This window comes from Amphiprion ocellaris, chromosome 8, assembly GCF_022539595.1.
Source record: "Amphiprion ocellaris isolate individual 3 ecotype Okinawa chromosome 8, ASM2253959v1, whole genome shotgun sequence".
NCBI lineage: Eukaryota > Metazoa > Chordata > Actinopteri > Pomacentridae > Amphiprion > Amphiprion ocellaris.
Genome location: NC_072773.1, coordinates 11,608,287 through 11,623,294, shown reverse-complemented (window position 1 = coordinate 11,623,294; position 15,008 = coordinate 11,608,287). Strand labels below are relative to the sequence as shown.

The window sequence follows — 15,008 nt, the reverse complement described above, 5'->3', positions numbered from 1 at the left end:
TGGTCCACAAAGAAAAAGGGGAGCAGGCCTCATGAACATGTGTGACATCTAGCCCTCACACTGCCATAGGAAGGACTAATATTTTCTGTCATATGCAAGGTAAATTCTGAGATGAATGTTCTTAAATACACTGTGAAAGACAACATTCAAGATTAGGCTATTACATACAGTCTATCTAAATTATATATATTTAATTATCTAAAATATTATTTTACTTGAACAGCATGATTCATAGTTTCTCTCAGTGTAGAATAACACAATCTCTTTGAACTAATATGAAAAACTAAAACCGCAAAATATTGTTTAGAATATATTCAGGAATTGTCTGAATTTTTCAGTGTCCTTCAGCTACTTTGTAGCTCTCCAAAAATGTAAAATGTATGTCCCAACGCACTGTGGGTCTCAGCTGGTTCTCAGGTTGTCTATGGTTTTCACAGCACTGGAGAAGGACACACACAAGCCTAAAATGTGTCAGTAAAATAAAACTAAGTGCTTCAAGAACCACAGCAGCATGTGTAATTGGTTGTCCTTGATGACGTCACACCACGGGATCACATTCCTGACTGGCAGAGAGCCTGTGGAGGATTCCTGCGCTGGTCTGTGCATGCTCGGTGCAGTCAGACCAGATTCCCACATTACTGCTGGCTGTGGATGAGGAAGCTTGAGTCACTTAGCTGTGTTTGCCACTGGAGTGGAACAGGAGCACAAAGGAGGCTGAACGGCCGCGACAGAACTGCAAGTGTGCTGACGTAGAAAAAGTGAGAGCTGTCACGCTCTCCTGTCTACACGAGTGGAGCTGAGTCTTATGCATGAGCATAAGTTATTCATCTGAGCAAAATTGTTCATTGCATCCTGACTATTTGTGAGCAGTGGAAAACAACGGTGCAACACCAGGGACCTGCTGCCGTCCAGAGGCTGATGACCTGGTAGAGGACACTGGTTGTACTGAAACACCGCAGCTGTGTGTCCTGGTTAATCCAATTACACACAACATATTTATTGTATAGATAAAAATCACACACAGCACCTTCAAATGCTGAATTAGTGCACCTCACATAGAATCTTAGAACCCTTTTCACTAAAGAAATCTCTCTGGACCTCCTTAACTGGATTTGACTGTCAAAGTGATGCAAAACATAATGAAAGAAAACGTTTTACAGTCTCAACTCATCTTTCTTATTACTGATCACATATGACATTGTGTGCTACGGCATACTTCAATTCCAAATGTAAGTCTTCAGTCTCAGCTGCTTATCAGTTTTCTCATCATCTGTGCTCAGCTCTCTTCTTATATTTCTAAAATACATTAAAGGCAGCATAATGAAACTATTACAATGACTGACTCATAATTTAGTTGCAGTGTGATCAGTCATATGTTGTCGGATTGGTTTTTGAACAGAGGAATGTACCTAAATAAACCCATCAAATAAAGACAGAGGTGACAGATTTATCACAACCACACACACCTGCTGTGTGGAAGAAGATTGTCATCAGTATTACAGACATTGTTAGGCATGAATTTAACGTTCCCTGGATATCCAAAATGTCAAATATTTGACCACCCATGATATTTTTCTGTAAAAGTTGCTCTTTTAATGCTGAGACTAGGTGCTCCACTTAGACTGTTCCAGAGGGAAAATGAAGGCTATTTAAGCATGCTATCATTTGGTTTGGATATTTAGATCAATATTGGATGGACCAACTATAATTTAGCAAAAGCTGCTATATGTGCCCCTGAAAATGTGCAAAGAGTAAATATAATTTAGTCTACTAACTAACAACTTCTGTCTAACTTAACAGCTTTGAATACAATAAATAATACAGTAGCAGGCCATGTAGCAACACTGCCAGAAGCCACAGAAACTACTTACTGAGCAATTACCAGGCCTTATTTGGCAAAAAACCCACAGTGATGCTCCAGAAAGCAGCCACAATCAGTATCATACAGTATCTGACCTGCAGCAACAGTCCAGTTTAGGGCCTGACAGCAGCAGCAGGCTGCAGAGGAAAGGAAAGTGATCTCTACGCCACAAGAAGGCAATGCTAAACATGAATGGAGTTCTGTAGTGAAGTCTGTGGCAGTTAAACATGAACTCAGCAACACTGAAAAGGATAAAAGGAATGCAGTATCAGGTGTAGGGCTGCACAATTAACTCCGCCAAGGAATGCGGCAGTTATGTGATGATCGGCGTATGTTTGTCCGTCTGTGTGCAACATTACTCAAAAACAGACTAACGGATTTGGATGAAATTTTCAAGGAAGGTCAGAAATGACACAAGGACCAAGTGATCAGACTTTGGCAGTGATGTGGCTTATAGTCTGGATCCACGGATTTGTTAAGGATTTCTTTATCATTGCGAGATAGCGTCATGGCGTCACTGTAACTATGACAACAAGTGAACACTATGTCAGCTGCCTGCTGATAATCACATGATTGCGATTCTACTACAAATTGACTGCTGCGAACTTACTGGGACTTATCCATTGGAAATCATACAACTGAGCAGCTTGGGTGGAACACTGTGCTCTCTAAGTGCTTTTCTTGTAACATTAATCACGATAGCGATTTTTACTTGTGCAACTAAATGAACATTATCGATTATGACATTGGCCTTTAAAATGCTCTGCTCATAGAAAACAGCCCATTAAACTTGGGTAAATGTGACAATAGAATGCTTCTTTTCACATATATTGTCTCTAAAATCAACCATTAATTTTGATAAATAGGCAAATTGTGATCTCAGTATTGATCAAAAATAATTATGATCAACCTTTTTGCCATTATCATGTAAAATTAGTCAGTTGTATGGAAATATTCCAGCTCCAGAAAGGATGATGTTGACCAAAAACCGGTTCTCTGTCAGCAGAGTCTTGCAGTTGTTGCCAGCACACATAGCAGCATATCTATTTTGTTTGACCTTTCAAATCAGCACCACAAAGACAAATGCAAAGTCAAATCTAATTGCCAACAAAGCATAAACTGTCTCGGATATCTTCACCAGTGTTACACCGTATGAGAAAGTTTCCAAACTTCACACTCCAAAAAAAGTCTTTACAGCAAAAGTTTTTTTTTCTTTTTTTAAAGTCACTTTTAATTTTGATGCAGATATCCTCCTCTATGGCATTAATTTTTAAAAATATATTATAACAATATGTCACATAGAATACTAAAATTATAAAACAAAATTATTCAAGTCAGTTTCTGATTTGTTTTCTATTGTGATATATATTGCAGAGAAACAAAATATCCCAGTTTCAGTTTTTTCCAGTATGATGCAGTCCAATGTGGGATTGCTTTAAATAAGCATTTAACATGACAGAAATCACGTGCTATTGTTGGCTGTGTTGATAGCTTGTTCTTTTTTTTATCTGCTTCTCACAACAAAGTGGCATGATTTGGATCCAGTCATCCCTAAAATCAGCCTGTAACATGTGCTACTGAGACTAACAACTGCTTTAGTTTAGCTTTAGCCTGTAGCGATGGAGAAAAATGTGAGAGGAAAACAAAACAACCACCTGATTAGACTTGTCCCATCAAATGTAGTTTTGACTTCATTGGCAAACCTGGTGTGTTAAAGACTAAGATAATGTTGCTTAGCTAATGTACACAAGCAAACCCATGAACTCGAATGACGTTAACAGAACTTGCTTGTACATTGCTTTAGGATGTTTTTGAACAGGTCTTTCTTCAGAGTTGGCTGTCATCTCTTTATAACTGCTGGTAAATTTCCATTGCAGCTTAAAGGACTCACCTCATTTACTTAAGTACACTCAGACACAAAAGCACAGAAATGTCAACACCTGCAACTGGCAGTTGAACAGAAAAACAAAACATTGTAATTAATGATATTTGGATGACTTCATGGGTGTGTTAATGGTAATTTGTTTAGGATGCAGTGCATGATTTATGTTTTATTATAAGCGATTGTAGATTTTTACACACCGTGTAATATGATACTAGTGCTCGTGTCTGTTTAATGAATAGAAATATTCAGATAACTATAGATCTAATCATTTTACCTGAGTGACCTGACTCAAAACTAACAGAGAAGAGACCTCAGCACTCATTGCATGAAGCAGTTCCACTTGTGTATTTGAAGACCTTGAGCATCTATCTGTCTCTATCTGTGTATCATACCAACTGTCCCTAGTAAGTCATACTCTTGCTAATTCATTTTGCTGTTATCAATGAGACATTTTTCCACTTCAGAAACAAAGTGTTCTTCCTTCTGAGTCTTTCCATTGTGCTATAGGGTGTAACTAACATTCTGGTTCACTTTAATACAGGAATTTGGTATTTGTGGACATCATGTCCAGAAACCAGCCATATACATTGTTGTGGAGATACTTAACCCTTAGATGCACGAGTGATTGGATCCTACACTCTTCCATAAGTGAAAAATGACCTGTAGAAGATTCATTGTGTTTTTCTGCCATTTTTGTTATTTTGGTTAAGAATAATAATTTGTATTATTGTTTGTAATATGTTTTGGTCCACACAAAAATGATTTCATGTATATGCAATATGCTTATTTTTCACTTTATAACAGAGTTTGAGCATTTTGATAATTTAAAAAGAAGTTTGACACTTCTAACAGGGTGTGTGATCCACAGTAAATATATTCCTGACAGTCACAATTGACAAGAATTACAGGTTTCCATGAGATTCTATGGGAAATGCATGTGGGTCATTTTTGACCCACTAATGGAAGTTTGGGGTAGTAATACAAATATTATTTCTTAAAAAGTATAAAAGGTAACTTAAAAATTTAAATGGGATGATATCCAAAACATGTTTTTGAGGAATTCTTGGAATATGAAATGATAAAAACTTTTCCTTACAAAGATGAAAACGACCTCACTGGGTATTTTTTGACCCACTTAGGCATCTAAGGGTTAATAGGAAAGATAGCAGGCAGACACCTGAGCAGATAGTTAAAATGCTAGTCTGACTTATTAACATCTAAAGGGAATATTGACACTGCATGTAGCCCTACTTATTTTTTCTTACACAGCTGTCCTAAACAGAACTGCTTATTAAAAGACAAAAATGTGCATAAATATACATATATATATATATATATATTTATGCACATTGCAAGTATATTTTCCCATGTCATTAGCAGTCTTGTTGTAATTCAGTGTCTTTGTGTTTCCACTTGTCACCAGTGGGACTGAGTAGATACGGACCCTGGGAACATGGCATTGCCCCCCCAATACAACAGCCCCCTCTGCTTTACAGGTGTAACTCTGTAAGGAAATCATGAATAGCGAGAGAGGGAGAGACCCTATTGAGACGAGCTTTTCTTTACATCGTAACTTAACTCCATTTCTCCCACTATAACACCTTGACAAGGAGAATCCCTCCAAATAATGGGTTGTGTAGGGACACCATTGCTGCAGGCTGCATCCCTATAATTGTTGAGCACTTCCTGGTAGGAGGCAGTTGAGATGTCATGGGAATGGGCGAGTCTCCAAAGACACACAACTCATGGAGTAGCCGCCACAAACACACAAAGCTACTTTTCATGTAATAACATTTATTTTTATATGTTTTTGTTTTACAATGCACTGCTTTGCTTCCCTGACACAATACCATGTTTAAAAATTCACATTGTAAAGAAAAAGAAAGGAAAAATAAAAATACATTTTCTATACTAGTTGACTAAGCGATCAAATCAAAATACGAAAATATTAACAACAGTGAAATTGTGTATTATGTCACACAAAAAAGGAACACACTGTGGCACAGAATACACAAGCAAATACATGTAATCTCATATAGAAATACACACACAGCCTCTTGGCAGATGGCGAACCATGAGGTTGACAGGGCTGTAAAACAAGCCTGTTCTCTTTGTCCACCTACGCAGCACCTTGCACAGTGTGTCTATCAGATGGCGGCTCTGTATCAAGGTGTGGCTAACACTGGCTCCACACAAAGCTCTGTCAAACAGGAATATTGGAGGCCTACTTCTAATAACTGAGGTGTTGTGACTGGGCAGACATTATTGCCAGGCAGCTGTCTCTTATCACTACCATTTTTCTGTGTGTGTATGACTGAACTGACCAGATTGTCTGCTGACATTTGCTCCCTGTCTGTAAAGGGAATTACTTATTAAATGTATTGCAACAGCAACTATAAGGTGTCTTAAAACCTACAGTTTGTGAGCCACAAAAGAAAAGCTGTATTTCTCTTTACTGAATGCAAGTAAGCCAGAACCATGAGACCCCATAAGTAACCTGGTAATTGTAAAATAAACTCTGGTAACCTGTCATCCCATCTGGTTAGAGATGTTGGTAATGGATCAAGTGAAAGAAACCTGACTTGAAGCATTGTGTTTGCTGTTTTCTCTGATCTTAGTTTCAACTAACAAATAGCTGATGAAGAACATCAGTCCAGATCAGCTTTTATTCAGCTCAAATATGAGGCTTGTTCATGGATGTCAGCATCCATCTTCACCCATAAACCCTTTGTCTTTCTTTTGTTCAAAATATGTCCTAAACTTTGGCGCGAATGTGAGCTTAAACTTAGATTGGTCGCTCATGGTTACCATACTGCACGTTTAATTATATGGTTGCTTGGGTGCTGGGTCGAAGAGGCACCCACCCCTGTCAATTATCAGGCTGTTTGGAGGAAGAGAGGAGATTATACATAATTGCAAACTGTAGCTTGGCCTGGGTGTTTCCTCCTGAGTCAAATCACTGAGACAGAAGGTGATTAGTGGATTTGCCATGCGAGTAGACAAATACTATGTTGCTCAACTGTGTATCCACTGCTGGCTTTGGCACTAGACTGTATGATTAATGACAATGTCTGCAAGAATCAATAATGATTCAGCTGGATACATTAGTGTTAAAATAAAAGAATGTTCTCAGCCTTCTTAAGGTGTACTGAAGAACTCAGGTTTACACACAACTTAAATCATTTTGTGTCCTAAACAACTAAAACACTTTTTAATAATTGCATTATTTCTAGGTTTAACCATAGGGTATTTCCTCATATGAACAGTCAAAAAACATTTTTTTTTGAAAGACTATACTGGAAATAGTGGAAGGGGAAATTTAACAAAAGTGAGTGCATCTGTGATAACTGAAACTAAATTGCCCATACCTGTGATTGCCAGTTAGCCTAATTGTATGAATGTGGTTATAAAATAAACTGTACACACCAGAAATATCTCAGTTTTGGAACTGTCTGTCTGTGTGTCTGCCCCAAGAATCTACACTGTAAAGGATTGTCAGAGGAAATGAAAAATCTGATTGTGAGACTTTAGAAAGGCAGAAAGGAATACAGGAAGCTCAGTGACAAATAATTAAAAAAAAAAAAAAAAAAAAGGTTATTAAAGTACTAAAGTACCAGTAATCAGATCTGCAGTGGTCGTCCTCTGAAAATGACACAACAGACGTGGTGTTTGCACAATCTAGATGGGCAAGTGTTTCCGTCTTGGCACAGGGTTTATTCAAGGAAAATTGAGCTTCTGTGATGGCTCAGACAGTGTGAAGGACATCGCATAATGTCAGCCTCTTTGGACAGTGCCCAAGGAAAACACCTTTACTTGGTGTTTAGAACAAAACTAAAACTTTGTTGAAAGTTCTTTGGTGAGATAAGACCAAGATAAATTTGTTCGGCTCAGTTGAGGTGCAGCATGTTTGGCGGGAACTTAACCAGTACTACCACAGTAAATGCATAGTCCTGACAGTGAAGCGTAGTCCTTGCAGTGATGATAAGGAGCTGCATGAGTGCAAAAGGTGTTGGGGAGATGACAGTTATAGATGGCACTATGAATACATGTGGATACACGAAAATACTGGCTGACAAGATGGTGCTCAGTCTGCAAAGCTTTGCAAAAGAGGAATGTTCCAGTATGACAGTGATCTGAAACACTGTCAAAATTCCAAAAGCGTTTCTAAAGAGAAAAAGGAAAAAGAAAAGATAAAACAATGACCTCACTAAGTATGTTGCCTGACTTGAATCCAATAGAACATTATAATGTATAGCAGATAACCACTATATCCACACCAACATATGTGCAGTAGATGGATGTTTTTTGTTTACTTTTTTAGTAACACTTGACTGCAGACTACAAAATGTCTGTCACTGAGCCAATAGAAAATATTATTTTACCTTTTGGTGTCAGGATATAGTACCTTGGAAAACTGGCAAATCCATTTTGATTGACATTCTGCTCTCATGTTACCATAGGCTTCACACAACAGAGGCTTACAAGCCCTTAATATTGAATGAAGCTAAACTTAGAGGTGGGGTGGGTGTGGGATACATAATCTTGAGTCGTTAGTTCATCTTGAGCCACCATTGTAAGATTCCATCTACAAGCGGCAACTGTTGCTAAGGGTTCCATTACCTGAGTTACTGGTGACTGTTTGCATCTGTTCAGAGAGTTTGCTTACTTTCATTGTGACAGACTGTGGCTAACTGTAGAGGGCCAAACTGCAGATAGAACATGTGATTTCACCTCAGTCAAGTGTGTCCTATAGTGTGTGGGTTTACTGTTTGTCTTGGCCCTGCAGTTGGACTACAAGGTTGAGTACACAAGGTGGAGGAAGAATAGGCTGGGAAGGTTTCATGGAGTCTGGCTGTCCGTGTGTGTGATGCCTGAGTTGCAGGTAACCTTTTTACTTTCTGATATACAATATAGTTCAGCTTCTATCTTTCAATTCAAAATGTTATATTTATTTCTTCTTTTCCCAGAAACTGAACTGTTAATTAAATTAATGTCAAATAAAACAGAACAAATAATTATATCATACAAACTTACTAAACAAAACATAACATTCATACAATCAGTTATAAGGTTGTGAAAAATCTTTCACAGTAGGTTGACGCTTCAGACTGATCAGATCCTGTTGCTACAAAGAATCAAGCTCTTCTCTGGTAACTACAAACTTTCACACAAAGTTAATATGAATCCTGCAATTCCTCAATAAAAATACCATTGCCTTAATTGTTGGTAATGACATGGCAGTTTTGGTAAAAATGTTTGAACTTGTGCTTGACAAAAGATCAGAGGATCAATGAAATCATTCTGAGTAGTACTACCATGAACATCCATATCAGTTCACACTGGGGTGTACAATTTATATTATATATACAAACCCCAAATCCAGTGAAGTTGGAATGTTGCCTATCACATTATCTATACACCACTTAATCCTCTGTAGGGAGTCTAGGTAGAGTCTATCCCAGCTGACCTAGGGTGAAGGCAGGGGACACCCTGGACAGGTCACCAGTCTATCACAGGGCTACATATAGAGACAAACATTCACACTCACATTCATACCTACGGACGATTTAGAATCACCAGTTAACCTCAGCATGTTTTTGGACTAGAACTCACTCTTTCACTACGAAGCCACGCTGTTGTAACACGTACAGAATGGGGCTTGATATTGTCTTGCTGAAATAAGCAGGGACATCCTTGAAAAAGATGCTGCTTGGATGGCAGCTTATGTTGCTCCTAATCCTGTATGTACCTTCCAGCATTAACGGTGCCTTCATAGATGTGCAAGTTCTCCATACCATGGACACCAACACACCCCCATACCATCACAGATGCTGGCTTTCGAACTTTGTGCTGATAACAATCTGGGTAGTCCTTTTCCTCTTTAGGACACAACATCCATGATTTCCAAAAATAATTTGAAAAGTGGACTCATCAGACCACATCACACTTTTTCATTTTGTGTCCATCTCAGATGAGCTCCGGCCCAGAGAAGTCGGTGGCGTTTCTGGATGTTGTTAATAAATGGCTTTGGCTTTGCATGGTAGAGTTTTAACTTGCACTTGTAGATGTAGCAACGAACTGTGATGACTGACAGTGGTTTTCCAAAGTGTTCCTGAGTTCACCTGGTAATATCCTTTACAGATAGATGTATTTTTTTAATGCAGTGCCACCTGAGGCATCAAAGGTCAAAGCCATTCAATGTTGCTGCTTACATGCAGAGATTTCTCCAGATTCTCTGAATGTCTTGATGATATTATGGACTGTAGATGATGAAATCCCTAAATTCCTTGCAATTGTACATTGCAAATCGTTGTTCTTAATCTGCTGGACTATTTGCTCATGCAGTTGTTCACAAAGTGTTTGAACCCCATCCTTGCTTGTGAATGACTGAGGCTTTTGGGGATGCTCCTTTTATACCCAATCATGACACTCACCTGTCTCAAATTAACCTGTTCACCTGTAGAATGTTCCAAACAGGTGTTTTGTGAGCATTCCTCAACTTTCCCAGTCGTTAGTTGTCTATGTCTCAGCTTTTTTGGAACATGTTGCAGGCATCAAATTCAATATGAGTGAAAAATGAATATGAGATTAAATATCTTGTCTTTGTACTATATTGAAATGAATATAGGTTGCAAAATCTTTGCAACTCATTGTATCCTGTTTTTATTTAGGTTTTACACAACATCCCAACTTCATCGGAACTGGCATTTGTATATTAATGTAGTCTAAACTGGTGTTCTTTGCCTTCTCAGTCAAATCTTCAGTTCAGTTTTACTCACAATAAAAAGCATCTAATTTTCTTTCAATTTCTATCAATAGGATCACTGCAGAGCAAAAGAGGTGTACCTATCATCCCACAACCCAGCATTTTACACCAGTGCAAGGTCATGCTGTCTGAATGCAGGGTGGAACCCAGCAGTGATGGACAAGCAGGGGAGACCAGACTAAAGGGGCAACAAGGTAAAGAAAAGGAAAAAGAGGAGGCAGCTGTTCCCTGTGGAGACAGCCAACCTGCAGGCAGCCTGAGGCAGGTGGAGTCAGGAACAAAGCAGTCTTCATCAGCTGACCTTATTGGCAATATGACAACATTAGATGGTGGAGTGGAGCAGAGGGATAAGACACAGACTCTGGAAGACAGAAAGAGATTTTCCCACTTGATTGTCAACCAGGAGAGCCAATGTGGAGTTTCAGGTGTGTGAGGAGAAGAGTGGAGGTGGCATGTTATTTATCATTCTGTCTCTACTGTGATCCTTAACTCACATATATAACAAGATAATTGCCATTCATAAAATACCTCCAACAACTACTGTAATCCACTAACATTACCACTAAACACATGGATACATGATAAAACCTGCATTTGTGTGAAAATATGAGGAACTGTGATCATGATTTATTTCTGTGTGTAAAAGCATCAGATGTGTGTGTGGTGGAGCAACATCTCCAGAAGTCCAAACCAAGGGGCTTACCAACGTGCTCCTACCCAGACAGAGGCAGGAAGAGGCAGGTAGAGGAGCCCCGGGGAACTGGGCCTTTCTACTTTTTTGGAGGAACAAACGGGGCTGAAATGTAAGCCAAATAATATCAAATGAAAAGTGGATTGCATTTCAAAATTTGTCTCCACATCCTGTGTAAAATTATCCATTTCAAAAGAACAAAAGGTGATGACTTTTAAAGATAAACTTCATGCTAACAGAAAACATCTTTCACATGCTTTATATCGTATTTTGGGCCCTTAATCAGTCCAGTTCTACATGGGTGCCCTGACCTCTGGTTTATTGTGTGATTAAACTTAAGTGTTTTCGATTTCCTCTGTAACTTTTCTTGCAGAGTGAGCAATTACTGTGAGAGCAGAGGATGGAAGAGGACTTACGACAAGCACAGGGACGATGTCAAACTCAAGTGGTGCGAGACCAAGTCATCAGCCAACTACAGTAACTTCAGAGAAGGTAATGAGGCATTTTGCTATATTTAGAACTCCCTTCCAAAAAATGTACCACAATGTTACTTAGAAAAGAAAATGGAAGAAAATTCTGCAGACCTCAAAAGTGTAATGGGTGTTTATCCTGTTGTTTTTAATAGAAAAAGGTTTATTGCATTCCATTCACAGAATGAAAACTTGAAGTCATCAATGTTTTGTTTCCAGGTAAACAGTTGGTGTACCAGATTCCTAACAACAAGGTGCTCACCACTAAGATTGGCCTCCTCAGCAGTCTGAGAGAGTATGAGCGAGTGAGCAGCAAAGTCAAACATGGTCAAGGACTTAGGTGAACTGCACAGCTGTGTTCCTTTCTTCTTCTGTCGTTGTCTGACAGGCATTGCTCTTCAGGACTAGTTGTGTCTGTTAAAAGCAGGAAATATATCTCTACTTCCATTACAGAGTTTACAGATTGTTAAGCAGTCATCCTGTACCACTATGGTGACTTGATAGAGACCAGCTAAAATTGACTGAACGACACATCAGCCTATTTAATAAACACTTGAGCATTTTGTGTGTCAATTATATCAACTAGCTCAGTGGTTAATTATTAATAGTTCTGACGGGACATTAAGATTAAACTGTACATTTCAGAAAGCTGCACATATTGGTTTGGCAGTGACTCTGCTGAAGTGAGGCTCTAGAACAATCATCAAGCATGACACAGAGAGTCCCTGAGATCACAAACCACTGACACTCACAACATTTAAATGAATACAGCACAGCCATGCATGCACACAAACACATACAATCTCCAACACACAGTGAAAGTATAAACTACCGTTCAAAAGTTTGGGATCACTTAGAAACATTGTTATTCTTGAAAGAAGATAACATTAAATTAATCAAATATCCAGTCTAGATATCGTTGATGTGGGCAATGACTATTCTAGCTGGAAACAGCTGATTTTTAATGGAATATCTCCATAGGGGTACAGAGGAACATTTCCAGCAACCATCACTCCTGTGTTCTAATGCTACATTGTGTTAGCTAATGGTGTTGAAAGGCTAATTGATGATTAGAAACCCTTGTGCAATTATGTTAGCACATAAATTAAAGTGTGAGTTTTCATGGAAAATATGAAATTGTCTGGGTGATCCCAAACTTTTGACCAGTAGTGTATGTTTCACTTAAAGTATTTCTCCATTCAAAAATGTATTTTTATTACTTCATTTTTCACATGTGACTGTCACTGTAGAGAATGGTGCATAAAATCTCAGTTAAAGGTGTCTATTTCAGGAGTTGAAAAGTATGTCAGTATGAAAGTTAAGAAATCACATACTGATACATTTTGATTCCTTTCATACAGTTAATGTTACTCATTAAATGATGTGCAAAGACGAATACAGGTTCAGGAAAAACATTCATACTTTTTAATGTATTTATGATTTCAATGTTCAAAACTCTGTCCATGTGTGATGATAATTTACAGCCAACTATGGCACAGTATCGTGTTTTCATTGTTACTAGGCAGGTTTTGGGGTGCAAAGAGTTAAGCAGTTGATAATTCTGTAGTTTAAACATTAGCGACACAGAGCCATTCATGTGTTCCTTTTTGTATTGTGCTTCACAGGAGGCTAAGCATGGAAGACTTCATTCCCACTACCTACCGCATGGATCTAAGGGATGAGAGGGAGGCTTTCTTTGCCCAACAGGAGGGTAAAATGCTCAAACACACCTTGCCTACATTCACCTCTCACACACTGATATCCTGATGCAGGATGCACTACTGGTTCAACTGGAATTGTCTTTAGTCTGCAGGCTCCAGTTTAAAACAAGACAAATCAAACTTGACCAGTCATCCATCCAACAATGAAAAGAAACATAATAGTTTGTGCTTGGTGCCGTTAAGACAACAGTTGCCTTGGTGAGTGTTTAATCAAGAGGTTGAGAACGCTGGAAAATAATGCACTTCGCCTCCCATAAGGCATTGATAAAATCACCAGGGGAACATGCTGTTGCTATGGAGATGAGTCAGTAGAGGGCAGGACTGAGACACAAACACAGGAAGAGACGCTCAGCAGGATCTGAATGCAGTATTGCCCCAGCGTTAGACAAAACTGAGGCAAAAATACATATAACAAACCTGAAAAACAGTTTTCTTGATGTTAAAGGCCAGAAGATAAACCTATCTGCTGGTTTTCACACTGACTGTAGACATACAAACACACAGCATTATGATAAGTGGTGTACGGCTTTTGACAAACATGGTTATCACTAAGTAAACAGGAGAAAGACACAGACATCTGGTTTGGATCTCTGGGTGATGGATGGATTTGTGGAAGAGAAGACAATGGAAAAGAAAAGACAAACAACCAAACCTTACAACCTCAGTGGAACAGAAATATAGACAGGAATTAAATAATAGATACTATTGAAGCATCTCCATCATGCGCTCATTAATTATTGTCTCCACTCTGAGCGTGGACGTCATCATTTTGTACCATTGCTGACAGATGTCAAGTAATGCCAGTAGTAAAAGGAAACAGACATGCTTAAGTTCTCAGGAGAGAGTAGAACAAGCCTCATCAGTGTTCTGTTACACCACTATTATTAAAGAAGCAGCACTTTAATGATGTGTCTGCTTTAATCTATTTTATATAATGTTGATTAGTTTAATTGATTGCTATGTGTAACACTTTATATGCTGCTCTGCTTTTTGTATGTCTATCTATACAATAATGTCTGAAATTCAGTGGCGTAAAATAGCATAGATTAATTTAATTATGATTGCCTGTTGCATAATGTTGCATACATTTCATATTTGAACATTTGCTAAAGTGGTGGAAGGTAAATACACTTAGGAGCACATAGGGAGTGATTTCACACATAGCCAATGTCTCATTCATGCAACAATGAGTGTAATATAGCATGATTAAGTCAATATTAACACAATGCATCAAGCAGTATAGAACAGGGATAAAGTTGGACCTTGTGTTTCATATGTATATGTCATATGTTTTTATAAGAGCCTTCATAACAGCGCAATAGCATGTTCCTGATGTAACTTTGTGACTGTTACCAGGTGTGAGCAACAATGAGAGTCGTATGTGGATCTGTAAGCCTACAGGGATGAACCAGGGCAAAGGGATCTTTCTTCTGAAGAACCAGGAGGATGTATCTGCCTTCAGACTGAAGCTGCAGCACATGGAGGACTGCCAGGCCAACGGGAAAGTGTATCACCGCCAGACTCAGGCTCACATTGTCCAACAGTGGGTAAACACTAAGTTGTTAAACTTAATATCATCTGATATTTTCTGTCTAAACAAAGGCCACTTCCACA

General features: G+C 38.6%; 1 protein-coding gene across 4 annotated transcripts in view; it reads left to right on the top strand.

The window, feature by feature from the left end:
- The window catches only part of ttll10 (tubulin tyrosine ligase-like family, member 10), a 42,775-nt gene that overhangs the window by 22,079 nt on the left and 5,688 nt on the right, over positions 1-15,008 (top strand). Inside the window, exons 1-8 of one of the 4 annotated variants that reach the window (XM_035945606.2) lie at positions 8,417-8,628; positions 8,838-8,896; positions 10,566-10,937; positions 11,159-11,315; positions 11,577-11,695; positions 11,893-12,013; positions 13,299-13,384; positions 14,751-14,937. In XM_035945606.2, the coding sequence (XP_035801499.2) occupies positions 10,634-10,937; positions 11,159-11,315; positions 11,577-11,695; positions 11,893-12,013; positions 13,299-13,384; positions 14,751-14,937 (974 nt within the window). In that variant the 5' untranslated portion in view covers positions 8,417-8,628; positions 8,838-8,896; positions 10,566-10,633. Of the gene's footprint in view, positions 1-8,416; positions 8,629-8,837; positions 8,897-10,565; positions 10,938-11,158; positions 11,316-11,576; positions 11,696-11,892; positions 12,014-13,298; positions 13,385-14,750; positions 14,938-15,008 lie in introns of those variants that run through there. The other 3 variants (XM_023264493.3, XM_055012825.1, XM_055012824.1) reach the window with 3 other exon arrangements.